A 27088-nucleotide genomic window follows, 5' to 3' on the forward strand; every position below is an offset into this window, starting at 1 on the left:
CAACCTGGGAGTCCTCGAGACTTGGGAAGTCCACCGTCTGTAGTAGGGCGCGCAGGTCGTCCAAGGAGCCGTTGGCTTCGGAGGTGTATAGATCGGCATAAAAGCGCCGAAATTCACAAGCCACCTCCCTCGGTTCCGACAGTGCGAGCCCCCCCGCAGACACAAGCCGGACCACCACCGGGGGCCGGTGGTCCAGGTGGGCCATATATGATAACAACTTCCCTGCCCGTTCGCCATACTCATAAGCTTTTTGTTTACTGTAATAAATCTTTCTCCCGGCCCTGTCAGTGTGTAGTTGGTCGGTAAGTCGGGATTGCAGTCGTAACTTGGCGGAGTTGGAGGGTGTGGGGTGCACTATGAATTCGCTCTCCAATGCCTCCAGCTCTCGCTCGGCCTGCCGCACAGTCTGTCGAGAGGAGTACTTAAATCGGTTAATATGCATCGTCATCAGCATGCGGCATGTAACTTAAAAGCCTCCCACACTGAACCATACGAGGCCGAGGCTGTGTTAGCTCTAAAATAGTACTCCCATTCACGCCGGATAGCCTCCAGGTCTGGGAGGATTGTCAGCCAAAAAGGATTCAACCTCCACAGGCGAGGCGCCGAGGTGGAAGGCAGGCTGAGACTGACCCAGTAGGGCGAATGATCAGAGAGAATCCTGGTCCCGAATCCCACCTCCTGTAATTGCGGGAGCAGGACTGGGGAGAGCAGGATCATATCTATCCGAGACATGGCATTATGCGCCGGCGTGAAGCAGGAGTACGCCCTGCAGCTAGGATGTCTATATCTCCAGGTATCCGTGAGGGCGAATTCGGCTAGAAACTTGCCAAATCTGGTCAGCGGGGGGGGGGGGGGGAAGTGGGCGCAGGGGACGGCGTAAGTCTGTCCAAGGCGGGGGATATCACTGAATTGAAGTCACCCAACCACATAGCTGGCACTGTGGGGTGTTGCAGCATAAAGTCCAGCCCATCTCGGAGAGCCTCAAACTGAAAGGACGGGGGTATGTAGAAGGCTAATAGAAGGAATTCCAGACCCCCCATCGTAACATGTAGAAATACATATCGCCCCCGTCTGTCAGTACGCAAAGTGTGGAGATGAAAATGAGCAGTTTTAGCCACCAGGACTGCAACCCCACAAGAGTTATTGGTATAAGGGGCGTGATACATCCATCCGACCCATGGTTTTTTAAGGGAGAGTTGTAGCTGACCCGTAATGTGTGTTTCAACCAGAACCATGATGTCCGCCCACATTTGTTTAAGATGCATGAGCACCGCCACCCGCTTGGATCTGTCACGCAGTCCCCGCACATTCCAGGTAACTACCTTAAGGGTCGACATGACAGGTGCATGATGTTATACAGGACCCCTGGGACCCGTAGTCGGCAGCCCCACCCGCAGTCAAAAGGCGAGCAAGGGGAAGGGCAGCCGAGTCACGGGAAACAGTGGTAAGCAGCAAATAAGTAGTCAGACATGTTAAAAAAGAAGCAAATAGGAATACATTGTGTAACTCAAACATTAAACAGAGTCTTGCAGTTGCAAAATATAACTGAACAGTGCCCACACTGGACCGGCAGGGCAGTAAACCAGCACAGCAACACATAGTGGGCATGGGAGCTGAGGCCGGCCAGGGAAACCTAACTTGAAGTAACAGTAGGGGATGCACCCGGCCAAGATGGACCAGGAAAAGCGCATACTGGCAAAGATAATGCGCACGGCGGGGCTCAACCCCCACTGAAATCAGGGATGAACAGAGTTCAACTGTGCAGTGCGTCCACGTAGTCAGCCTTGACATAGGGAAGATTCGGCCAAGGAGAGTATTTGAGTTACCGGCTGCACAATATGTCTATGGAAAGGGGGGACCCCAATAGGGTAGGACACCTGAAGTTCACGGTGTTGGGGGGATGTGCATAGAGGTATCAAAAAGAAAAAAAGGGGGGGAAGACATAGCAGTGAGGGAGGCAGAGTGGACAGTAGTTGGGTGAGAGAGAGGAAAAGGGCAGCCGGGGCCCTGGCTTACTCACAGTTCACTCTATGACTGCCCCCCACACAGTAAGGCCACCATCCAGGCCGGCGAAGTGCAGCAATACGACTAGCAGAGTCAAGCAGGGGCATCATCCGGACGTTGTTCCAGCCAGGAGAGCACTGCTGCGGGATCCTCAAAGAAATGGGTCTTGCCGTCCCGCACTACGCGGAGCCGAGCAGGGAACATCATCGCGTAGGCTAGATGGCGAATGCGGAGCTGACGCTTGGCCTCGGTAAACTGGGCCCTCTTCTTCTGGACCTCGGTGGAGAAGTCAGGGAAAACCGCGATGTCCTCATAAGGAATGTTGCCCTTCTCGCGGGTGAGACGCAGGACCGCGTCGCGATCCCGGTAGTTAAGCATCTTTGCAATGAAGGTGCACGGGGGGGCCCCTGGAGGCGGGGGTCTCGAAGCCAGGCAGTGGGCACGCTCAACTGCAAATGTGGAGGAGAAGGCCTCTCGGCCAAAATTGACAATCAGCAGGTTTTCAAGGAATGCAGGGGGGTCGGAGCCCTCCACCTTCTCTGGCAATCCCACAAAGCGCAAGTTACAGCGGCGCATTCTGTTTTCGAGGTCGTCCTGCTTGCTTAGGACGGCAGTTAGCTGATGCTGCAGGCGTTCAGTTGTTATCTGAAGGGGGGGGATGTCATCCTCCACGTGCCCCAGCCTGTGCTCCGCTTCTCCGACCCTCTCCCGCAGCTTGTGAAGGTCCTGGCGAATGAGAGAGATGTCCACCTTAACCTCCTCAATCCTGGAGGTAAGAGAGGTGCGGCAGAGGGTGACAGCCTCGAGGATGCGAGCAGTGTCACCAGAGGGGGGGTTCTCTTCGGCCGGTCCCGGCGCGGCGCCATCTTCCTCCACAAGGTCCGGGCCGTCCACCCGGAACTTTCCGAGCTTGGCAATCGCGCCCTGGGACCGCTTCGGTGGCGACATGGGTGCGAGGTGTCCTCCCGTACAGAAAGGGGTGATGTACCCGAAAAAAACTTGCAGATTAGTCCACAAGGATAGAAGGAAGGATGTATAGCAGCCGGAGCTCACTCAAAGTGCGTCCTACGCCATGCAGCTGCAGGCCACGCCCACTGGGGGACCATCTTATGTAGCACTGACCCCCGAAGGAGCGGCTGATTTAGTTGGGCTTACCGTTACCTTCTTGACCTTGTGTACGTCTAGGGGTTTCCTGAGGTAGATGGGCCAAAGAATTGCAGAAACTGACACTGGATCCGCTTTCAGGATTTTTATTTGCAAAAAAAAAAAAAAGAGTAGACAAAACACAGTCTCTCAATGAGGGTTTAGGTATAAAGTTCAGATACTCTTGGAACTGCTCAAAATAGAAAGTCTCTCACTCGCAGGAATCCAGAGAATAGCCACGCACAACTGGATTCTCACAGCTCCCACATAGACCTCCTCTCACTGGGCCTAGCAGCCGATAGATTGTTCAAATAAAGCAAAGTATCTGCCACAGACTTGCATGTAGAACATTTGTGAATAAAGTCTCTACCACAGACTTGTTGTAGAACACTTGTAAATAAAGTCTCTGCTACAGACTTGTTGTAGAACACTTGTAGTAACTGAAGGATGTAGACAAATTTAGAGAGCTCTCACATGGTACCAGTATCTTTCAGCCGGTCCGGCGATGCCGTACGAGTGTAGATTCACTTGGTGTCTTTCAACTAAGCCTGCTGGCTCTTGCTGAGAAGCCAGCCTTCAGCGTGGCCTTCTCCCAAAGAGTCCTCCCCTGGTTGCTTCCTCAGTTGCTGGGCCTCTCCTCAGACGAGATGGCACTGGACCACCTTTGAATCCTCCTTCCAGTTACTTTGCCTTGGGCTAGCCCAAAGCATCTCCTGGGACATTGTCTCAAAGAGGTCCTCATCCCAAAGCATCAGAAAAAGAGTCCAACTCCGAATCCCTGAACTCCTCCGCTGGTAGATCATTTCTCACAGTCCCGCCCAACACAATGGCCCCAGTTTCTCTCACCATCAGTGTTAGTAGACTTCTCTGATACGATCTCCCTCCTCCAGTCTGGTTCAGGTGAACTCCTGAATGGTCCCCGACTGCGGCCGCAGGAAGATTTTACTCGACCCACTTTCTCCAAAGCAGGCATGGTAGTAGCGGTGGATGAAGCGCTGTCCATGACCTCCGGAGTAGTTTCTTCTGACAGTGGCAGTAGTAGTAGTAGTAGTAGTCGCATCTCCCTCCGGAATGCTAAGAGCAGCAGGCATTGTAGCTGTGGTAGGCCTCACCAAAGGAGTATAGACAGCAGACTCCTCAGTGGCCACGCCCATGGCCCAGTCCATGCAGTAGGCCTTCGGTGGCACGATGGGCTGTTCCACTTTAAAAAAGGTACTCTCCACAGCCGAGACAGCAAACGAATGGCCGAGGGCTTGTGATCAGTCCTTCACACTTGCCACAATGCATCCCAAGGGCCTCGATGTCTCCTGATTTGTACAGTATGAAACACCCTTGAGGTGCCAGGCGAATCCCCGTATCGGTCAACACAGTTCCAGAGAGTCTCACACTCGCAGGGATCCCCACAGATGGCATTCTTGGTCCCATGGTGGGTGACGTTCCCGGAATTCTAAACATATTTTTCTCTTCTGCTTCCGCCGAAAAGCACAACCTCCTTCCTCTCTCTCCTACGGCACTCTCCCGCGGTGCCTCGTGTAGGGAGAGGAAATAGGCAAGACTCCTCCCACTTTCTCCTCTGGTCATGCAACTCACTGGCTTTTTCCAACGCCCACAGTTTACACACCAACAGTGGATTTCAATAATTTTTCACAAAATGGCGCAGTCCAAAAAAATTATTTTTGAACCCTCTACCCTGTAGTTACCATGTGTTCTTTCGTTGCGAGGGTTAACGGTAAATCCCGGACCTGAGACCCCACATGTAGCACTGACCCCGAAGGAGAGGCTGATTTTGTTGGGCTTACCGTTACCTTCTTGACCTAGTGTTCGTCTAGGGGTTTCCCGAAGTAGATGGCCCAAAGACTTGCAGAAACTGACATTTGATCAGTTTTTTCGGGATTTTTATTTGCAAAAAAAAAGAGTAGACAAAACACAGTCTCTCAATGAGGGTTAGAGGGTTTAGGTGGAAAGTTCAGGTACTCTTGGAACTGCTCAAAATAGAAAGTCTCTCACTCACAGGAATCCAGAGAATAGCCACTTACAACTGGATTCTCACAGCTACTGTATAGACCTCCTCCCACTGGGACTAGCAGCCGAGAGTGTTCAGATAAAGCAAAGTCTCTGCCACAGACTTGCATGTAGACGGTGGCACAGTGGTGTAGTGGTTAGCACTTTCGCCTAGAAGGGTCACTGGTAAGAAGGGTCACTGGTTCAAATCCCAACCACAACACTATCTGCCTGAAGTTTAGTTTGCATGTTCTCCCTGTAATTTATAAAGAAGTTATAGGGCCCCAGGCGCTACCCCAAAAATGATATGAACTAGATCAATATTTAAGAGGGGTTTCCAAATTCCTCTCTACCACCGGAGGAAAAAACCTCCTAAGCAAAAGGAAGACCAGACTAACTGTGTCTTCTCTGATAATGAGAACACGCTACGGTTTGTATAATATATATATATATATATATAAATTATATAAAGTATTTCCCTAGTGCGTATACACACCATACACTTAAAATGGGCAAATTGGACAACACTTCCTCTGCATACACACTCCCAAAACTATTGTATAAGGCAATACAGAATGCTGTGATGAATAAAACGAATGAAAAAATATAAGTAATTATAAAAAAAATATGAATATAAATATCAAACAAAAATCAGACCATAAATATAAATGTGAGGTGCTCAAACACAATGCTTCCATATCATACAGTTATTCCACACTATGTATTTCCATGTGCAAAAAGAGAGGCATCATTCATCATTAGTCCATGTGACAATAAAGTCCAAATTATGTGCAAAAAAAAACAGTTCTCCAAAATTCATAAAGTGCAATGTGTGCAAAAGTGCAAAAACATGTGCAAAAGAAATACAACACCAGCTATTTTTATATCCCAAAATAGCTTTTTTAGAAATCTAAATAAAAATAAAGGGCACAGTCAATGTGTAAGAGGTCTCAGGAACTATGAAGTGGATAACGAATCAGGTTAAAAGTGACTTTAGTGCATGATCAGAAAAATCCAGTGACTTCAGTGCTCACCCACTCGGATCCCCACTCACCAAATCTTTGTCCCCCTAAGGGGTTAAGTGCATGTAGCCCCTCAGTATCCAACTGTTTTCATTCGATTCGTCCACCTCCTTTCACTTGTCTGTATTCTTTATATCTAGGATGGTCCCCTTTAAAAAAGGCTTGTGGCAATGTGATGGATCCTCAGAAAGAACAAAAAAGCAGCTCCCATGGTGCAGTATTTTAGTCACCAAAAATGTATTTATTAAAAAATCTCACAAATCAAAAACATTTTTTACAAAATTAAAAAATAATTAAAAATATATAAGATGGCCGGCAAACACAAAAACAAAACCAAAACAATAAATGAGGACAAAAGATGGAAAAAGCACCTATCGGGTCCCAATAGCTAACACTGGTAGCACCATTTCCCAGCATAATGCACCTACTACTGGCACGTGTGCTGAATATGCAATCCTCACGCAGTTAATAAAAAGCTGAGGAAAATTCTGTTACTAAAATCCTGGCTAAAATCGCTAGATCTGTGGAGGAGCGGCGTGGGAGGCTGGAACACACACAGCTCCTCCACAGATCTAGCGGTTTTAGCCGGTAGCACTCGTGGCCGGCACTACACTTATGTGGCCATTCCTGATTAGGACCCTCACCCCGGACCAGAGGGTTTTTAATTAGAAGCTGGCCAGAGCCAGAAGAGTGGTGGAGAGAACTTTCGGGATAATGGCCAGCCAGTTCCGCCTATTTTTGACACCTATCCACATGGCGGAATATAGACTGAACCATATAGTGCTTTCTTGCATCATTTTGCACAATTTTTAAAAAAAGTACTCTCCAAACTATATGGCCTCAGTTGGGCCTGAGGCAGACTTTCCAGAACTTGCCAACATGACGGCATTTGAAGCTGACCGTCCTGGCTTGCCCCGCCAAAGTGCCCGCGAGGTCAGAAACCAATACATCGAGTACTTTGCAGGTAGGGGGGCATTTGATATCCCAGACAATGTCTGAGAGGCATTTTTTAAATACATTTTTCTTTCAAACTGCAATAATATTTGTTTTCATTTGAATGAATGAATGAAATACTTGTATAGCGCACAATGCGAACTGAATCGCCTCTAGGCGCTGTGGCGAGCTTTGATCATCTGCTAAAAGAGGAAGGTCTTGAGTTTTTTCCTAAAAGCCAGGTGATTTTCTTCAAGGCGGATGTTGATTGGTAGAGCATTCCATAGCCGAGGCCCTTGGACAGCGAATCTCCGATCCCCCTTGGATTTATACCGGGCTTTGGGCATGAGTTGTAATTTACTGCTTGGGTTTGTTTTAAGTGTCTCCTAGCTTTGTTTTTTGTTTATTTTTTGGGCCTTTTTCTTTAACAGTGCAAACCAAATTTCTGTGCGAGATGTGGTTACAGTATCTTTTTCAGACAATATTATTATTATGTTGTGGGTCTGCTACACACACACTTTGTTTTTGTTGTTAATGTATGTAGTGCATAACTGACAAAAATATTCTTCATTTTCAGCACCATGGCAGAAATGTGTGGAGTCATTAAAATGGCATGATTGGGGGAAATTAAAAAGCACTGTGGGTGTTATTTACTAAAGGCAAATCCACTATGCACTACAAGTGCACTGCAAATGTGCACTTGAAACTGCACTTGGAGTGCAAAGTGGATTTGCCTTTAGTAAATTACACCCATTGTCACAGAAAACAACAACTTTACTGCAAATACTGCTTTTGCGCATTGAAAAAGGAAGCCACACATTGTTGATTATTAAACTTTTTACATAAAGCACATTCAAATGTGCGTTTATAAAAGGGTTTTACAACAAACCAACATATTTGGTGTATATAACATTATTTTTGGTAACATTAATATAACTTGCCCTTTTTGAGGAAACAGGCATGTATAAATGCGTAACATACAGGACTGAGGAACTTACAAAGTTCAACTTTAAAAAGTGAAGACAATATCAGAAATGAGTATGTCCAAACTGTGTTGATATTGCCTTCATCACATGGGGTGTCACCCCTGTAAAAGCCAAATTTCGAAGATGCACACAAATTGTGATTCAAACTGGGCATTTTCCTTCTGATCTCATGCCTAATGTCAACATGTGCTATCTCCCATCATGGGGGATTAATGTACATGTTTTGGGGGTGCAACTCCTTCATCTCAGCCACTTTAATAGCAAGGAAGGGGTTACACCCCCAAAAAAGCATACATTGATCCCCCATGATGGGAGATAGCACATGTTGACGCACTGTGTGCATCTTCCAAATTTGGCTTTTGTCAAAATATAAAACAGTTTTTTAAAATATAAAATCTATGCTAGCTAGTTTTGGGTGTTTCAGATTCTCCCTAAAACATCAATAATGTTCTTAATTTTTTGTTGAACCTCATTGATGTTTTTCTTGAGATTATCTAAATCGCAATTGCACCCCATTATCTCCCTGATGAGGATGTGGGCACTTTCACTGGTAAAATGAGATTCTTCTTCCACAACATCTACATCCCCTAAAAATAAACCAAAAAACACACAATGTATTATAAAAATGCAGGGATACATTTATTACCTCAGAGACTCACCTGTTGTGGTGCCAATTTTGCCAATTTCAACAACTTCTCCTTCCTCCTCCTCCTCTGCTTCTGATTTTTGGATTTCCCCTTCTTGGTGAGGTGTGGGGTCCCTGGTGTCCTCAGATATCCAGAGTCTTCTCTCCCCTATGAGAATGTAAAAAAGGAATACTTAGCACACTGATATTTGAGGGCAGAAATAGGAATATGAAACATTGCTTGGAGGTGTCGTACAATTGTCTTTTTTTCAAACCTGAAAACATTATTTTTGAGACTTTCTAAAGCTGGAATACTTTCCTGTTTTGTGAAAGTTTGACAGATGGAGACATCACTATAATATCCACTGGAGCACGTGTGTGGGACACCCGAATAAAAAGGGTGTTCTGGTGTCCCACACTAGTGCTCAGATGTGTAAACAGCTGCTGAGTGTCTTCTTTACACTGAATCAAGTTTGCATTTCATTCTAGTTACAAACCCCTCTAGACAACAAACTTCATTTGACTAGAAATAGGCATGAACAAATGTAAACAGGACAAAAGAAAGGACTTTGGGATCAACCAACCCGGGACTTTAAAGGTGTCACAAACAAGGATACATGAATATTAAAAAATATCCATAAAAATATATATATTATTCAACAAATTTGCGATACACAACACATTTTAAAAGTACATTTCCATATAAAATTAAGAAGCACCAAACACCCTCTACAACTCCATTCCCCATGATTTGGGGTTGGGTGTTGTGGGGGACTTCATCAGACAGAACCTTGGGGTGCCCAAGCAATACAATCAATTTATTTTGGACTTACTTGGGTTCATTTTGTCTAACAACATTTCTCTTTTTGGTGATTTCCACTACCTCCAGGTGCAGGGGGTGGCTATGGGGAGCAACCTGTACCTGGGGGGGTGGGAACGCATTCTTTTTTTCAGTGATGACATGCAGTCATCTTTTGAGTTGATTCCCATATGGAGACGATTTATTGATAACAATTTTTTGTTTGGTTGGGCACAAGGGAGACTCTTCTTCTGTTTCTGGACAAATTGAAAATGAATCAATACAATCTCAAGATACCTTATGAACTAAGTCAGCAAAAACGAACTTTTCTTGATGTACAGATTATGGTCAACGAGGATGGCACTATTGGGACAACTCTGTACCATAAGCCTTCTGCAGGTAATTCTTTACTGCATGCTGCCACCTCCCATCCTGCGCCTTTAGTTGCCAGTGTCCCATATGGCCAATATCTGCACATCAAACACAATTGTAGCTCCGAGGTAGATTTTTAAATAGAAGCTCAATTGCTACGATAATGTTTTGCGGCAACGTGGCTAAAGTCACAAATGTTTGAAAAAGACTATCTTAAGGCAAAGGACCAGAACAGAGTCTCTCTTATCCATGATTCCAAGCCTCTTAAATCCAAGTCTGGTGTATGCCTGATTACCACTTTTTCAGGACAACAACAGGTTAGGAACATCCTGAACAAATATTGGTACCTCCTTATGAGTGATGAAAAGATTTCTAAGCATTTGAAACCTTACCCTGAGATTACCTTCAGACGATCACAATCCCTGAAGGATAGCCTGGTCTGTAGCCACTACAGTCCTCAGGCAGTTTTCTCTAGTGATTCAAAAAAAGGCACTAGACTAGGGATGAGCCGAACACCCCCCGGTTCGGTTCGCACCAGAACTTTCGTATGGACCCCAAATTCGTACGAACGTTAGAACCCCATTGAAGTCTATGGGACTCGAATGTTCAAAATTAAAAGTGCTAATTTTAACAGCTAATATGCAAGATACTGTCCTAAAAAGGGTTTGGGGACCTGGCTCCTGCCCCAGGGGACATGGGTCAATGCAAAAAAAAGTTTTAAAAATGTCCGTTTTGGCGGGAGCACTGATTTTAATGACGATTAAAGTGAAAAAAAAAGTGAAATATTCCTTTAAATATCGTGCCTGGGGGGTAGTATGCCTGTGAAGTGCCACGTGTTTTCCGTGTTTAGAACAGTCCCTGCACAAAATGACATTTAAAGAGGAAGTAAACCCTGATGAGTTTACTTCCTCTTTTTTTCCCTGCAAAGGTAAAGCATAATGGACTACTATGCATCGGATAGTAGCCCATTATGTGTCACTTACCTGACACAGGAGCCAGCGAAGTCACCGCTGTCCCCTGTAGTCCACCGCATCCATCTTGCTGGTGGCGTCTCGCAGCTCCGCCGCTGTCATTCGGCGAAGCCGCGATGACGTCACTCCCGCGCATGCGCACGGGAATCGACAAATGCGGCAGCTCCACTCTTGGAACTGCCGCGTTTAGTGCGCCTGCGCGCCGCTGTCTACGGCGCATGCGCCGTAGACAGCGGTGCCCGTTTTCGGGCAAATATCTCCTAAACCATATAGGTTTAGGAGATATTGCTTGGACCTACAGGTAAGCCTTAATCTAGGCTTACCTGTAGGTCAAAGTGGTTTGTAAGGGTTTACAACCACTTTAACAGAAATAACATCATTTAAAACTGCTTGCGGTTTTAATGTTATATCTGGTTCCTGCAATATGGTTGAAAATTATTGAGAAAAATGGCATGGGTAGCCCTCCCTGCCCATTACTAGCCCCTTTGGGTCTTGTACACATATTAAGGGAAACCCCGTACCCATATTAAAAAAAGGATATACGTGGGGCCCCCAGGCCCTATATACTCAGAACAGCAGTATTCAGGCGGTGCAAACAAGACAGGGACTGTGTAGGTTTGTTGTATTAAGTTGAATCTGTTTGTAATTTTCAACTGGTACATTTTTAAAGTGTAGCTCCAGTCAAAAAAAACGATTTTTAAGCTTTTTGGAAAACATAGGGAAGGGTTATCACCCCTGTATGATTTGTTTTGCCGTCCATCTTTTTTCATCTCACTTGCTGTTGTCTCCTTCCGTTTGCAAGTAGGAGATGTTTGTAAGTTGGATGTTTGAAAGTAGGGGCCTGCCCTATATGCTCTGCAGAAATGGCGGAACAAGGTGTTGGTTTTGCCACAACATTGTAAGCCCTCAAAGTGACTCTTGGTGGGCGCTGGAGCGCCCTGCTGTGAACGATTATATCAAGAATTGTAATTACATGCCATTGTTGAACAGTGGTAGAAAAATTTACCTTTGGTGGTTGTGGTGCTGGTGCCACAACACTATAAGTCCTCACAGTTACTCTGGGTGGGCACAGGAATGGGCTCTCCTGTGAAATATTATATCAAGAATTGTAATTACATGTCCATGTTAAACAGGGGCAGAAAAATTGGGCCTTAGGCACTGGTGCCACGATATTGCAACCTCTCCCATATACTCTAGTTTTAGTGCAGGAATTAGCCCTGCTGCAAAGCATTGCATCAAAAATTGTAATTAAACGCCCCTGTTAAACAGGGGTAGAAAAATTGGGCTGATGGCATCACCCAGAACCAGAAATGTTCTTCCAACATATCAGCGGAGGAGGAAGAGGACAGACAATCAACATAACAGGACAGTCACTCAGCATAGGCAGTCTTGAAGGGATGTGATATTTAAAAAAATATTATTTGGTTACATCAGCTTCAGGTGCTTGGTAGCTTTGGGTGATCCAAGACTGATTCATCTTGATGAAGGTCAGTCGATCAACTGATTCGGTGGACAGGCGCACCCTGTGATCGGTAACAAAGCCACCAGCAGCACTGAAGGTGCATTCCAAAAGAACGCTGGATGCAGAACAGGCCAATCTGACCTTGCCCCTAGGTATTCCTGCACCATGTAAATCAGACGCTGGCGATGGTTGCTGGAACCGATCATACCTTGGGGCTGCGGACTAAAAAATTGTCTGAAAGCATCGGTCAGACGGCCACCTTCTCCACCGCTCTTTCTGACCGATGCCTCAGCAACATGTTGTCCAGGACCAGGAGTTTGTAACCTCCCAGTCTCTGGGAACGCGTTGCACAGACCTTTCTGCAAGGCCTCCCAGAGATGTCTCATCCTCTGCTCCCTCTGCGATGGCAAGATAAGGTCGGCAACCTTACCCTTATACCGTGGATCAAGGAGAGTGGCCAGCCAGTAATGGTCCTTCTCCTTGATCCGAAGAATACGAGGATCCTTCTGCAGGCTTTGCAGGATCAGGGAGGCCATGCAGCGTAGGTTAGCTGAGGCATTCAGTCCGGAGTCCTCTGGGTCACTAAGGACAACATCTTCCGCAGCTACCTCCTCCCAGCCACGTACAAGTCCACGGGTTTCTTGGGACTGTAAATCATCCCTACAAGACTGCTGCTGCTGCTGCTGCTGCTGCTGCTGCTGATGCTGAGTGCCAGCCTCCACCTCCATGCTGACACAATAATCCTCCTCCTCCTCATCCTCTTCCTGTGTGATGGGTGGCACAGCAGGAACACTGTCTGGATAAAGGGGGCCTTGAGAGGCAAGGAAGTCCTCCTCTTCCTGCTTCTGTTCTGCCTCAAGTGCCCTGTCCATTATTCCAGGCAGCGTATGCTCCAAGAGATGGACAAGAGGTACAGTGTCACTGATGCCTGCACTGTCACTGCTCACCATCCCTGTGGCCTCCTCAAACGGTGACAGGACAGTGCATGCCTCCCTGATCATGCCCCACTGGCGTGGCGAGAAAAAACCGAGCTCCCCTGACCCTGTCCTGGTGCCGTAGTCGCACAGGTACTCATTGATGGCCCTCTGCTGCGTGTGCAGCCACTGCAGCATGGCCAACGTTGGTGGGCATGTCACATATAAGGCGGTTCTTGGGAAGGTTCAACTCCTTTTGGAGCTCAGCCAGCCGAGCACAGGCATTAAATGATCGGCGGAAATGCACACAGACTTTCCTGGCCTGCTTCAGGACATCCTGTAAGCCCGGGTACCTGCCCAAGAACCGCTGCACCACCAGGTTGACGTGAGCCACACAGGGCACATTGGTCAGTTGTCCCTGTCGGAGGGCGTAGAGGAGGTTGGTGCCATTGTCGCAAACCACCATTCCTGGCTTAAGATGGCATGGCGTTAACCACCTCTCGGCCTGCCCTTGCAGAGCTGACAAAACATCCGCCCCAGTGTGGCTCCTGTCCCCCAAACAAACCAGCGCAAGCACGGCGTGGCATCGTTTTGCCTGCGTACTTGCGTAGCCCCTGGAACGCCTATGGAGCACCGCTGGTTCTGAGGACAGAGCACTGGAAAAGGCCATGGAGGAAGAAGAAGAGGAGGGGGTGGAGGAGAGAGGTGTGTCACAACCAATAGTAGCATTTTGGAGGCGTGATGGCGGAACAACCTTCAACATTACTGCACCTTGTCCTGCATCCTTCCCAGCTGCCAGAAGAGTGACCCAATGGGCCGTGAAAGACAGGTAACGTCCTTGTCCATGCCTGATGGACCATGAGTCAGCGGTAATATGCACCTTACCGCTGACCGCCCTGTCCAGCGAGGCAAGGACATTGCCTTCCACATGCCGGTAGAGAGCCGGAATCGCCTTCCATGAGAAAAATGGCGTTTGGGGACCTGCCACTGAGGAACCGCACATTGTACAAACTCACGGAAGGGGGCCGAGTCTACCAACTGAAAAGGCAGCAGTTGAAGTGCTAGCAATTTAGCCAAGCTAGCATTCAACCGCTGGGCATGTGGATGGCTGGGAGTGAACTTCTTTCGCCGGTCCAGCAGCTGGGGCAGGGACATTTGCCTGCTATAATCGGACGTGGGTGTACTGCTAGCAGAGTGCCCGGAAGCACTTGGCTGTGACACACCTAATTCTACACCTTTATTCCTCTCAGAGCAGGTTTCAGAGAGGACTGAAGGTCTAGTGGGGTTGGAGATCCCAGCTGATGAGGAGCAAGGAGAGGTCCGCTTTGTTCTTTGGTGTGGCTCTTTGAGGTACGCTTGCCAACGAGCTGCATGGCAGATCAACATATGTCTGGTCAAGCATGTAGTGCCCAAGTGGCTGATGTTTTGGCCACGCGAGATACGCTTGAGAGATATGTTGCAAATAGCAGCGGTGCGATCTGATGCACTCGTCTCAAAAAAGGCCCACACCAAAGAACTTTTAGAATAACGCGCAGAGGCAGCGCCCTGCACATGGCGGAGCTCTGTGGTGGGATTCAGTCGGTGTGCTGCCCCTAAGCTGGCCCCCGGAGGGCATCCTGCCTCGTTGGACATGTGCCTCCTCCTCCTCCTCCTCTCTCCTACCAGGCACCCACGTGGAGTCAGTGCCCTCATCATCCCCTCCCTCTTCATCGCTGGAGCAAACCTGGCAGTATGCTGCAGCTTGTGGAACATGACTGCCAGATTGCTGTCCTTCTTGAGCATCCCCTCTCTCTGCATTCACGCTACTGCCTTCCTCTAGCTGAGTATCATCATCAGAGCCTACAAAACACTGGGCATCCTCCTGGAGCATGTACCCAACACTGTGCTCAAAGAGTTCAGGAGACTCCTCAGGAGGACGTGGTGGGTCTAGGGAAGGAGTCACTGATGATGACATTGAGAGGAGGGAAGACGATGCGTTGGCAGCTGCTTTGCTAGTACCCTGAGCCTAGGTGAGAGAGGATGAGGAGGAGGAAGAGGGCTTGGTCATCCACTCTACCAAGTCGTTGGCATGTTGCGGCTCAACATGTCCAACTGCCGAAAAGAAGGACAAGCGTGTCCCATGGCCACGTGCTGATGATGACGATGCACCGCGTCCACGACCAGCACTGTTGTCTCTAGACACAGAGCCTGCTTGCCCTCTTTTATCGGCTCGTGCCTGTCTGCCTCTCCTTGCTGGCCTTCCAGACATGGTAATGGCCTGAAGGGAGTTGGGAAAACCAGAAATTGGGTAGTGTATATTGTGCTGGAGGCACACACAACTTCCACTAACTCCTGCAGATGGCAGATGGCTCAAATAGAGAAGAGCTATGTAGGTGGATATAGCGGTGTATACTGGGTTCAGAGCACGCAGACAGCACGCACAATCTCCTACCGCTTACTGCAAGCTCTATTTAAAACGAGCAAGATAGTTAGCTATATAGGTGGAGGTTTTTATTTTAAAAACTGCTGCCAGTTGTATTACAAATCAAAGAAAGAAAGTACTCATTCTTGAGAAGAAGAAAAGAAACCAACTTAAACAGGCTTAATAAAATAGAAAAGAAAACATGCTTTCTTCACCAGTTCATAAAGAAAAGTCCGTCTCAAGACGCGGAGGGAGAGAGGTCACCAGGAAAAGCCCCCTCCGGCCCAAGATCACTCGGATTAAAACAGTTAATCTGTAACAACTTATCTACTACGACTTATCTATATACACTACACACCCCTTATAGACAGGAACGTAATGAAACCATCAGTGCTTACCATGTTTTTAAAATTAAATTGCCCAAAAAACTAATCGTGGGAGACAGGACAGACAGACCCACCACTTAAGAAAAAGCAAGGGGGAAGATCATCAAGGTGGCCGAAAAGAAAAGCCTCTCTACAATCTGGCACACCTTTCCCTACCCGTTCTTTCTCCCTCAAGATACCTCACCTTCACCAACTCCTGAAAGATATCACCCGCCACCTCTTGCACGGGCAGGAACTTGCCCCTAGTGGACACTAAGCACTGCGCGTGCCAGGTGTAATAAAGGCAAACTATACTAACTAAAAACAGTGACGAGAACTCATAACCCCTCCGGACCCTGAAGTCACCATACACCCTCTCAGAATAGGTAAGGGCCTGGAGACGGGGATAGCCAATGGCATCCCCAACCTCCCCCAGAACCCCCAAGTTGAAAGGGCACACAACCAAAAAGTGGTCCATGGTCTCCAGTGCCCCTCCACACTCGGGACGAGGACAGCCCCTGTCCTCAAGACTCCGGTACATTAAGTTCGACCTCACATAGAGCCGTCCATGGAATGCCCTCCATGCAAGATCCCAGAACTTGGCTGGAATTCTCTTGGAATTCAGGAGGGCTAATCCCTCCCTGAGAACCCTGTCCGGACAATCCCTTAAGGCTAGTGGTCTCAAAAAGTCAGAGGTCATGACCCGCAAGTACAGTTCACGCCGACCCAACGAGCCCACCTCCAGGGCCGTTATCCTCCACCGCCTCAGTACCCTTAGGGCGGTTGGAACATAGGCAGGGAGGTACCCATGGGATCTCCGTAGATCACCGGGGCGACCACCCCCTCCCACCCACTCAGGAAAACCAGAAACCAGTTCTTACATGAGCGGTCCCACAGGGAGGGTTCGTCCTGAAAAATGGATTGTAGGTTGAACTTAAAGCGGAGGTCCACCCTAAAATGGACCTCCGCTCATCGGAATCCCCCCCCCCTCCGGCGCCACAATCGGCACCTTTCAGGGTGGAGGGGGGTGCAGTTACCTGGATAATCCAGGTAACTGCACCCACTTCCGGGCTAGCTCTCTGCGGAACGAGCGTAGGTTACGCCCCCGTTCCGCAAGCGCCCGCCCCCTTCAGCAAGTGCCCCGCTGCCTGCTGGGAAACACACAGCTCCCAGAGGCAGCGGGGACCGTCCGGATTGCGCCGCGCGGCTCGCGCATGCGCAGTAGGGAACCGGGAAATGAAGCCGAAAGGCTCCATTTCCTGATTCCCATACCCAAGATGGCGGCGGGACCCGGCAGCCGAGCGAGCGATCGGCTTCGGGTGCCGACATCGCGGGCGCGCTGGACAGGTAAGTGTCACTATTTAAAAGTCAGCAGCTGCAGTATTTGTAGCTGCTGGCTTTTAAAAAAAAAAAAAAAAACGCGGAGTCCCGGTGGACTCCCGCTTTAAGAAACACCACAGTAAAAAAAAACGTGGGATTAATCATGTCCAACTCACCCTGCCTCCTCTGTCGGTACGTGACCTCCTTTTTATGAGATTCAGCCTGTTTCCCCACAAAAGCAGGAAGAACAGACCGCAGATCCGCGCATAGAGCGATCTTGGCAGAAGACAAACGTAGCTGACAAAGAGGAATCGGGAAGCAAATAGGTTTTGACCAAGCTCACCCTTTCCCTCAGTGACAGCTTCCAGCCTTTCCAGGCATTAACCTTTTGGGTGGCACTCACCAGCCTGTGCTCTCAGTTTAGTTTGGGATAGTCACCCTGGCCAAAATGAATGCCCAGAATTCTAATTTCCGGCCGGGGCGCGGGGAACACGTCCGGGAGGGCAAACTGCTCACCCTCCCTCCCCAACCAGAGAACTTCGCTCTTGGTCCAGTTGACCAGCGAACCGGACGCCTCGGAGTAATCCCCAATCTGCATTTCCACAAACTGGGCCTCCTTTCGGCTAGCCACCACTACTGAGACGTCGTCCGCATAGGCCACTACCCTTACCGCCTTGTCCGGGCCACTGCAGGGCTCCGCCTGGACCCCCCTCAGGTGTCCGCAGTCTAGCCTCCTTACAAAGGGGTCAACTGCAAAGACGTAGAGCAGGGGACTCAGCGGGCAGCCCTGCCTAACACAGGAGTCCACCGGAAAGGTAGGACCCACCCAACCATTGACAAGAGGGAAGCTCTCAGCCCCCCTGTACAAAATCGATGAATTGATCAGGCAGACCGTATCTCCCCAGGAGAAGCCAGAGGTACTCATGGTTCACCCGGTCAAAAGCTTTCGCCTGGTCTAATGCCAACAGATACCACCCATCACCCGTTGCCCTGCACCTTTCCACAGCCTCCCGGACGTTAAGGACAGCACTAAAGGTGCTGCGGCCAGGAACTGTGCAGTGCTGGGAAACAGACATATGTACAAAACAGTATCTTCACCAGGATCTTTCTATCCGTGGAGAGAAGGGCGATAGGGCGCCAATTCTCCACCAGGGACGGGTCTTTCCCCTTTGACAGAAGGATCAAGGCCGACCTTCTCATCGAGGGAGGAAGCAGGCCGAATGCCAAACACTCATTGAACACCTCCCTCAGACAAGGAGCTAAGAGGCCCTTAAAGGTCCTGTAGAACTCCGCCGTGAACCCATCAGGTGCCAGCGACTTCTTTAGGGACAAAAAATCTATGGCCTGTTCAACTTCGGCCACAGAGATCTCCTCTGTCAAAGAGCCAAGGGGGTCAGACCCCACCTCAAGTGGGGTCTCATCAAGAAATTTCTTGGCCCTTCCCAGGTCCAAAGGCTTCTTCTTCAGGATGTCCGAAAAATGGGCTCTTACGATCCCCAGGATTCCCGGCCTGGACCTTACCAAAGAACCCGAGGGATCCCTCAGTCCATGTATGACCTTCCCACTCACCGCGTCACCACAGCTCTTGTAGGGGTCCGGGTTGGTGAACTTCCCGTAATCCCTCTCAAGAACCAGGGAGGCGAGACGGTCATACTGACACTCCTTCATCTGAAGCTTCAGATCTGAAATCTGGTCCTGAGGGCCACCATCAGAAACCAAGCGGTCAAGCCGCCTGCGCAACTTCTGGTAGGCCTGCTACCGGGAACCTGCCCGACGACCAGAGACTTCCCAGGAGAAGCGTTCCGACCTCTTCTTCACTACCTCCCACCATTCCTGGCGAGAGCAGCTGCTCTCAAGGAGCGAAGCTTGTTCCATAAAGAAAGGCTTCATAGGCCGACCTGACTTCAGGGTCCTCAAGTAGCGACCAATTTAGTCGCCACAGGCCCTTACCCTTCTGAGGGGTGTCTGCCACATTCAGAGTGACCGACACCATACAGTGATCAGAAAACTCGACCGCATGCAGCACAGGAGCCGCAAAGGACGAGTCCCCCTTCAAAAAAAACTCTAATCTAATCTACTCTTGCTACTACCTCTGGAGTATGTGAAACCAGTGAGGTTGGGGAAGTGGCGAACATGCACATCCACCAACCCGGCCTCCCTCACTATACGATTCAAAAAGATACTATCATATCCCAGAGGGCCTGAGGTGCCTGCCCGGTCCTTTGACCTGGTGACTAGGTTAAAGTCCCCACCAAAGACCACCTGCTGGGATGTAAACAGGTACGGTTTCAGCAGCGCAAAAAGGTCCTTCCTCTCCCTCCTTGACTTGGGACGATAGAAATTTATGAGGCGGAGAAATTCCCCTCTCACGACTGTATCCACAATCAAACACCTACCGATTTCTAATTCAATCACTCGTCGACAAGCCACCAAGCCGATCTTAAAAAGGACCGCAACACCACTGCAGGGCTCAGCCGCAAGAGACCAGAGGGAGGGCCCATGTCTCCACTCCCTCTTTGCTAGGTGCATCTCTGCCACAGATGCCAGCCAGGTCTCTTGCAAAAACAAAATGTCGGCTTCAACGCGGCCGAGAAAATCAAAGGCTGAAAACCTAGCCGCCGCAGAACGCACACTTGCAACAATAATCGTCGCAAGGCGTATTGGAGCGGGTACCGTCATCCTTGGTGATTAAAGTTTACGTTCCTCTCTATATTACATGCCTAGGTCAATCCTCCTCAGAGTCAGAGGATAGGACCCCGAAAAGGTGGTGCTAGGCTGGGGGTCCTCGCCACCCTTCTTCCCCAGGCCCTTCCTCTTCCGCTTTTTCATTTTTTTTTTAACCCAGTCTGACTTGGGGGGCTCCCTCCCGCTCTCACCATCTGACTTCCCACTAGACACGTCTTTGGGGCGCTTATTCACCCCCTTACTCACCTCAGAGGTGTCCATTGGGATACCCCCCAGACCGACCTGCCGACCACCCACGATCTCCGTAGAGGCGGGAGGAGGCATAAGAAGGGTCGCCGGATCCGGAGGCGGACGCGGTACATCTGGCGGGGGAGAAACGGGTGGGGGAGGGGAAGAAGGGGAGGAAGGAGAAGAAGGGGAAGGTGGTAGGGGACGGGAAGGGGAGGCAGGGAGAGGGGAAACAAGAGGGGGAAAGGGGAAGGGGGAGAGGGGGGAACCGGGGGAGGGGGGGATGTTTTTTAACCGAGGGTTTTTTAGATTTAGTCTGTTTCTCAGCTGGCTTTCCTACCGTCGCCCCGTCAGGGCCGGGGAACCTACTGACATGCCTGCTGATGCAGTGCCTGCCCCCTGTTCATGCCTGGGGGGTCTGACCCTTTGAGGGAGAGGGGCACCCTCATTCCGTGGTCCAGAAGGTTTGGGATCCCCACTTTGTCTAGGGATCGGCTCACCCTCCGGGCCTGGAGCACTCCCCTCAGCCTGGCACCCCCTAAAAACCTTGGGGCAGCGGCTGAAAGGGTGCCCCATTTCCCCCACAGAGGTTGCAAACTATGAGTCTGCAACCCTCAGGTGAGTGGCCGAAGCCATTACACCTCACGCAGCGAGGCATGGTGCAGTCCGCGCTAAGGTGCGTAGGACTGCCACATTTGAAACACCGACGGGGCTGGCCAGGGTAGAAGACCAGGATCCGGTCTCTCCCTATAAATGCGCTCCCGGGTACATGCGCCACGGTATTGTTGTGGCGCTTGAGCCGGATCCTGACCAACCAAGCACCCGTCCAGACCCCGCGCTCGTCCAAACTCTTCCTCAACCCTGTCTGGAGCTGCCCATAACGCGCCAGCCAGGTTGCGATGTCCTCAGGAGGAAGGGACTCGTTTCTAACCAAGACGGTCACATTTTTTATCTCCTCCTGCCTCGAAAGAGGCACTACACGGAAACCTTTCCATGGATCTGACTTCCTGACGATCTCGTACAGGGTCAGGAAAAGCTCCATAGAGACCACGGAGACGAAGCTCACATCGAACTCCTTGCTGTTCGCAGGATGTATGACCGCGAACAAGTCAGAAACCTTAAAGCGCAACCCCAGCAGTAGTCAATTACTTGACCCCTACTGGGACACGCTGACGTCCCCTCCCACCTGAGCTGCACCACATTCCGCCTGCGCTTTTTTCTGGACCCCCCGTACCCCTTGACCAAGCCTGCGCCCCTTGGAGCTGCTCCTCAGGGGGGGCCCTGAAATTCTGGGCACCAAACTGGCCATACAGGGGGCCCAGAGGGACAGAGGAACCTGCCACCTGGGCAAATGAGCGCCCAGCTTTCAGGGCACCTAAGAGGTTTGCCTCTTCCTGCGTGCCCAAGATGGGATTCGGGACTGTGGGGGAAGGGCCAGACCCCCGTTGAGATGAGCCCATGGGCTCCGACGGAGCAGCACGCGCCCCCCACTCCCACCCTCTACCCTCCTCCCAACAGGCACCTTGTTTTTAACCACCTCCAAGGTTGGAGACATAGCCACACCCCCCACAGCGGCGGAGGCTTGGGAGGAAGCTACCTCCATCTCCTGAGCCATATCCCGCTCCTGCCGCTGAGACCCCTCCAGCTCCCTGATAAAGCTTAGGGCTGGACATTCTCCCCCTAGCTCCCCCATGGGGGACTCCCCCCCAACTTGTTTGCCTACCGGGTAAAACTTCACCGGAAAATTCTGGGGTCCCCAAGGCAGCAGCCACCAGCGGAGCCCCCGAGGCTCCCAGAGCTCTCACCCGTCCCAAGGGAACAGGAGACTTGGCCACCGAGGCCCGGGGTGTCCCCACCTCCTCAGCACACATTTTCGCGACCTCCGGGGCCACCGCAAGCAGTACTTCCGGTTCAGGGAGGTCACTTCCGGCCGCATTCCCGGAAACCGGAAGTGACGCATCCACCTCCCCACCCCCACCTTCCCTAATGTCTGCAATGGATGTCTGTCCAAGAAGTTCCTTCTGAACATAGTCCGAGCTTGCCAGCACCTCCCCCTCACTACATGCAGCCGCAGCGGGGGCCACCATTACGGTCGGCACCCCTCGCACTGTCTCGGATGCTGCGGGCTCGATCGGGCCACTGGGAGGGGGGGGCCGCACAGCAACGTCGTCCACCAACCTCCGGCCACCGGCCTTCACAGGTCCTTCCGGGTGGCCTCTAGTGAGGACCACCACCAGCTTCCTCCCATGCTGTTCCGTCTGACTTGCCTCTCCCCCGGAGCTTCCCTGCGCATCATGGGGTGCCCTACACGAATCTACCTGCTTCACAGCTTCTGGCAGAGCACCTACGGCTCCAGGGGCCACGCTCACCCAGCTGGTCTCCACCTCGGGGCGCTGATCTTCCTCACCCATCGAGACTACTTCCTCCACCGGGGTTCGCAGCTTCTCCTCCATTTCCAGCAACGCTTTTTGGTAAGAGCCTTTTCTCCTGGCTGCCTGGAAACCCTCCTGGCTTGCTCTCAGGAGCTCTTTTTTCACTTCGGAGAGGAAGCCCCTCTCACCAACTCCGCGTTCGCAGAGACCGCCCAGCAGCCGCCACAGGTCTCTGCACTCATGTTTCAGGCCTTCAATGGCCTCCCGGTACTCTCCCCTTCTGCTACTGGCTGAGCGGTCTCTGCGATTCCGCAGGTCTGCTAGCCTCTCCGACTTCAGTACATAGGCCACTGTGGCCTTCTGTACAAGGACTTTGATCCTTGTCCGGCGCTTCTGCATCCTCCCGGGGTCCTCTCCCGGCTGGGCCCGGGTCCAGTCCAGCAGCTCAAACTGCGTTTGCAGGAACAGTCTTTCCTCCCTGGAGAGGTCTTTCGCTCCAGGGGGATGAACCACGGTCCCAGGCCGGGAAGAGGGCCCCAGACCTGGGCTGGCTGACGCCATCAGCTCCCACTCCTCCTACACCTCTCTGGAAGCTCTCACTCTCTCAGGACAGGTCAGAGCATGCAGCCAGCACGCACAATCTCCTACCGCTGACTGCAAGCTCTATTTAAAACGAGCAAGATAGTTAGCTATATAGGTGGATATAGCGGTGTATATTGGGTTCAGAGCACGCAGCCAGCACGCACAATCTCCTACCGCTGACTGCAAGCTCTATTTAAAACGAGCAAGATAGTTAGCTATATAGGTGGATATAGCGGTGTATACTGGGTTCAGAGCATGCAGACAGCACGCACAATCTCCTACCGCTGACTGCAAGCTCTATTTAAAACGAGCAAGATAGTTAGCTATATAGGTGGATATAACGGTGTATACTGGGTTCAGAGCACGCAGACAGCACGCACAATCTCCTAACGCTGACTGCAAGCTCTATTTAAAACGAGCAAGATAGTTAGCTATATAGGTGGATATAGCGGTGTATACTGCGTTCAGAGCACGCAGACAGCACGCACAATCTCCTAACACTGACTGAAAGCTCTATTTAAAACGAGAAAGATAGTTAGCTATATAGGTGGATATAGCGGTGTATACTGCGTTCAGAGCACGCAGACAGCACGCACAATTTCCTAACACTGACTGACAGCTCTATTTAAAACGAGCAAGATAGTTAGCTATATAGGTGGAAATTTTTATTAAAATAAAACTGCTACTGATTTGCATAATCAAGAACTTAAGAAAAACTCATACTTGAGCAAAAAAAGAAGTAAAAAACAACTTGCATAAATTCTTTTAGACAGACAGGATCTATTCAAACTGCTCATATCAGACGATCCTTAATCCCATGATCATCTGGGAAAAAAAGAAAAAAAAATTCCTAATCATTATTCAAACTATATACATTTATATTACATACCCCCTATAGGCAGGAACGTAACGAAACTGACGGTGCATACCATGTTTTTTAAATTAAGTTGCCCAAAAGCTAAAAAAAAAAAAAAAAAAAAAGGGGTGAAAGGACAGACAGACCCCCACCTAAGGAAAAGAAGGGGGGAGATCATCAAGGTGGCCGTAAAGAGAACCCTCTCCACAACCTAGCACACCTTTCCCTACCCATTCTTTCCCCCCTCAAGAAACCTCACCTTACCCAATTCCCGAATGATATCACCCGCCATCTCATGCATGGGCAGGAACTTGCCCCTAGTGGACACTAAACACCGAGCGTGCCAAGTGTAGTAAAGGCATATGACACTAACTAAAAACAGTGATGATAACACAAAACCCCTCCGGGCTCTGAAGTCACCGTACACCCTCTCAGAATAGGCAAGGGCCCGGAGACGGGGATAGCCAATGGCATCTCCAACCTCCCCCAGAACCCCCAAGTTGAAAGGGCACTCGACCAAAAAGTGGTCCATGGTCTCTAGTACCCCACCACACTCAGGGCGAGGACAGCCTCTGTCCTCTGGGCTCCGGTACTTCAAGTTCGATCTCACATATAGTCGTCCATGGAACGCCCTCCATGCGAGATCCCAGAACTTGGCAGGAATTCTCTTGGAATTCAGGAGGGCTAGTCCCTCCCTGAGAACCCTGTCTGGACAGTCCCTTAAGGCCAGTGGTCTCAAAACGTCCGAGGCCATGACCCTCTGGTACAGCTCTCGCCGGCCCAGGGAGCCTACCTCTAAGGCCGTTATCCTCCACCGCCTTAGTACCTTCAGGGCGGTTGGGACATAGGCGGGGAGGTACCCATGGGACCTCCGAAGGTCACCCGGGCGACTGCCCCCCTCCCACCTGCTCAGGAACACCAGGAACCAATTCTTACACAAACGTTCCCACAGAGAGGGCTCGTCCACAAAAATGGATTGCAGATTGAACTTCAGGAACACCACAGTAAAGAAAACCGTGGGGTTGATCATGTCCAAACCGCCCTCCCCTCTCCGTCAATACGGGACCTCCCTTTTTATCAGGTTCAGTCTGTTTCCCCACAAAAGCAGAAAAAACAGACCGCAGACCCGCGCATAGAGTGACTCTGGCAACAGACATGCGTAGCTGACATAGAGGAACTCGGGAAGCAAATAGGTTTTAACCAGGCTCACCCTTTCCCTCAACGACAGCTTCCAGCCTTTCCAGGCGTTGACTTTCTGGGTGGCACTTACCAACCTGCGCTCCCAATTTAGCTTGGGATAATCACCCTGGCCGAAATAAATGCCTAAGATCTTAACTTCTGGTCGGGGCGGGGGAAAAACGTCCGGGAGGGCGAACTGCTCACCCTCCCTTCCCAACCAGAGAGCTTCACTCTTGTCGCAGTTGACCAACGAACCAGACGCCTCGGAGTAGCCTCCGATCTGTGTTTCCACAAAATGGGCCTCCTCTCGGCTAGCCATCACCACCGAGACGTCGTCCGCGTAGGCCACCACCTTCACCGCCTTATCCGGGCCACTGCCGGGCTCCGTCAGGACCCCCCTCAGCTGCCCACAGTCTAGCCTTCTTACGAAGGGGTCAACTGCGAAGACATAGAGCAGGGGACTCAGCGGACAGCCCTGCCTAACACCAGAGTCCACCTGGAAGGTAGGACCCACCCAACCATTAACCAGAGGGAAGCTCTCGGCCCCACTGTACAAAGTCCTGAGCCAATCAATAAATTGATCAGGCAAGCCGTATCTACCCAGGAGAAGCCAGAGGTACTCGTGGTCTACCCAATCAAAAGCTTTCGCCTGATCTAATGCCAGCAGATACCGCCCGTCACCCGTTGCCCTGCACCTCTCCACAGCCTCCCGGACGTTAAGGACTGCACTAAAGGTGCTACGGCCGGGAACTGTGCAGTGCTGGGAGGCAGACAGTAGCTCGCCTGCAACAGCAGACATACCCGTAAACAAAATCTTTGCCAAAATCTTTCTATCCATGGAGAGGAGGGCGATAGGGCGCAAATTCTCTACCACGGACGGATCCTTCCCCTTGGACAGAAGGATCAAAGCCGACTTTCTCATCGAGGGAGGGAGCAGGCCAGACGCCAAACACTCACTGAACACCTCCCTCAGACAAGGAGCCAAAAGGCTCTTAAAGGCTTTATAAAATTCTGCCGTGAGCCCATCAGGCCCTGGCGACTTTTTTAGAGACAACGAGTCAATAGCCTGCTCAATTTCGGCCACTGAGATCTCTTCCACCAAGGAGTCCGGGGGGTCAGACCTCACTTCAAGCAGAGTCCCGTCAAGAAATTCCTTGGCTCTCCTCAGATCCAACAGCTTCTTCCGAAGGATGTCTGAAAAATGGGCTCTGATGATCCCCAAGATGCCCGGCTTGGACCTTACCAGGGAACCCGAGGGATCTCTCAGTCCATGTATGACCTTCCTACTCACCGCGTCCCAACAGCTTTTGTAGGGATCCGGGTTGGTGAACTTCCCGTAATCCCTCTCCAGCACCAGGGAGGCGAGACGGTCATACTGACACTCCTTCATCTGGAGCTTCAGATCCGAGATCTGGTCCTGGGGGCCACCATCAGAAACCAAGCGATCTAGCTGCCTGCGTAACTTCTGGTAGGCCTGATACCGAGACGCTGCCCGACGGCCCGAAACTTCCCGGAAGAAGCCCTCTGATCTCTTCTTCACCACTTCCCACCATTCCTGGCGGGAGCAGCCGCTCTCAAGGAGCGAGGCTTGTTCTAAAAAGAAGTCCTCATAGGCCGATCTGATTTCAGGGTCCTCAAGTAGCGACCCGTTTAGTCGCCACAGACCCCTTCCTTTCTGAGGGGTGTCCGCCACATTCAGAGTAACCGATACCATACGGTGATCAGAGAATTCAACCGCATGCAGCGCAGGAGCTGCAAAGGACGAATCCTCCTTCAAAAAAAATCTAACCTACTCCTACAACTACCTCTGGAATATGTGAAACCAGTGAGGTTGGGGAAGTGGCGAACGTGCACATCCACCAACCCAG

At 50.5% G+C, this 27088-nt stretch overlaps 1 protein-coding gene across 3 annotated transcripts in view; it reads right to left on the reverse strand.

Annotated features, from left to right (window-relative positions):
• UNC93A (unc-93 homolog A) overlaps positions 1-27088 on the reverse strand; it is an 894938-nt gene that overhangs the window by 839771 nt on the left and 28079 nt on the right. For 2 of the 3 annotated variants that reach the window (XM_077486514.1, XM_077486512.1), the window contains exon 2: positions 8749-8883. The exons of the other annotated variant lie outside the window; for it this stretch is intronic. In XM_077486514.1, coding sequence (XP_077342640.1) covers positions 8749-8883 — 135 coding nt within the window. The remainder of the gene's footprint in view (positions 1-8748; positions 8884-27088) is intronic. 3 annotated transcript variants of the gene reach the window in all.

The sequence above is a fragment of the Lithobates pipiens genome, unplaced genomic scaffold, assembly GCF_037356315.1.
Source record: "Lithobates pipiens isolate NorthernLeopardFrog02 unplaced genomic scaffold, aLitPip1_a1.2 Scaffold_18, whole genome shotgun sequence".
Taxonomy (NCBI): domain Eukaryota; kingdom Metazoa; phylum Chordata; class Amphibia; order Anura; family Ranidae; genus Lithobates; species Lithobates pipiens.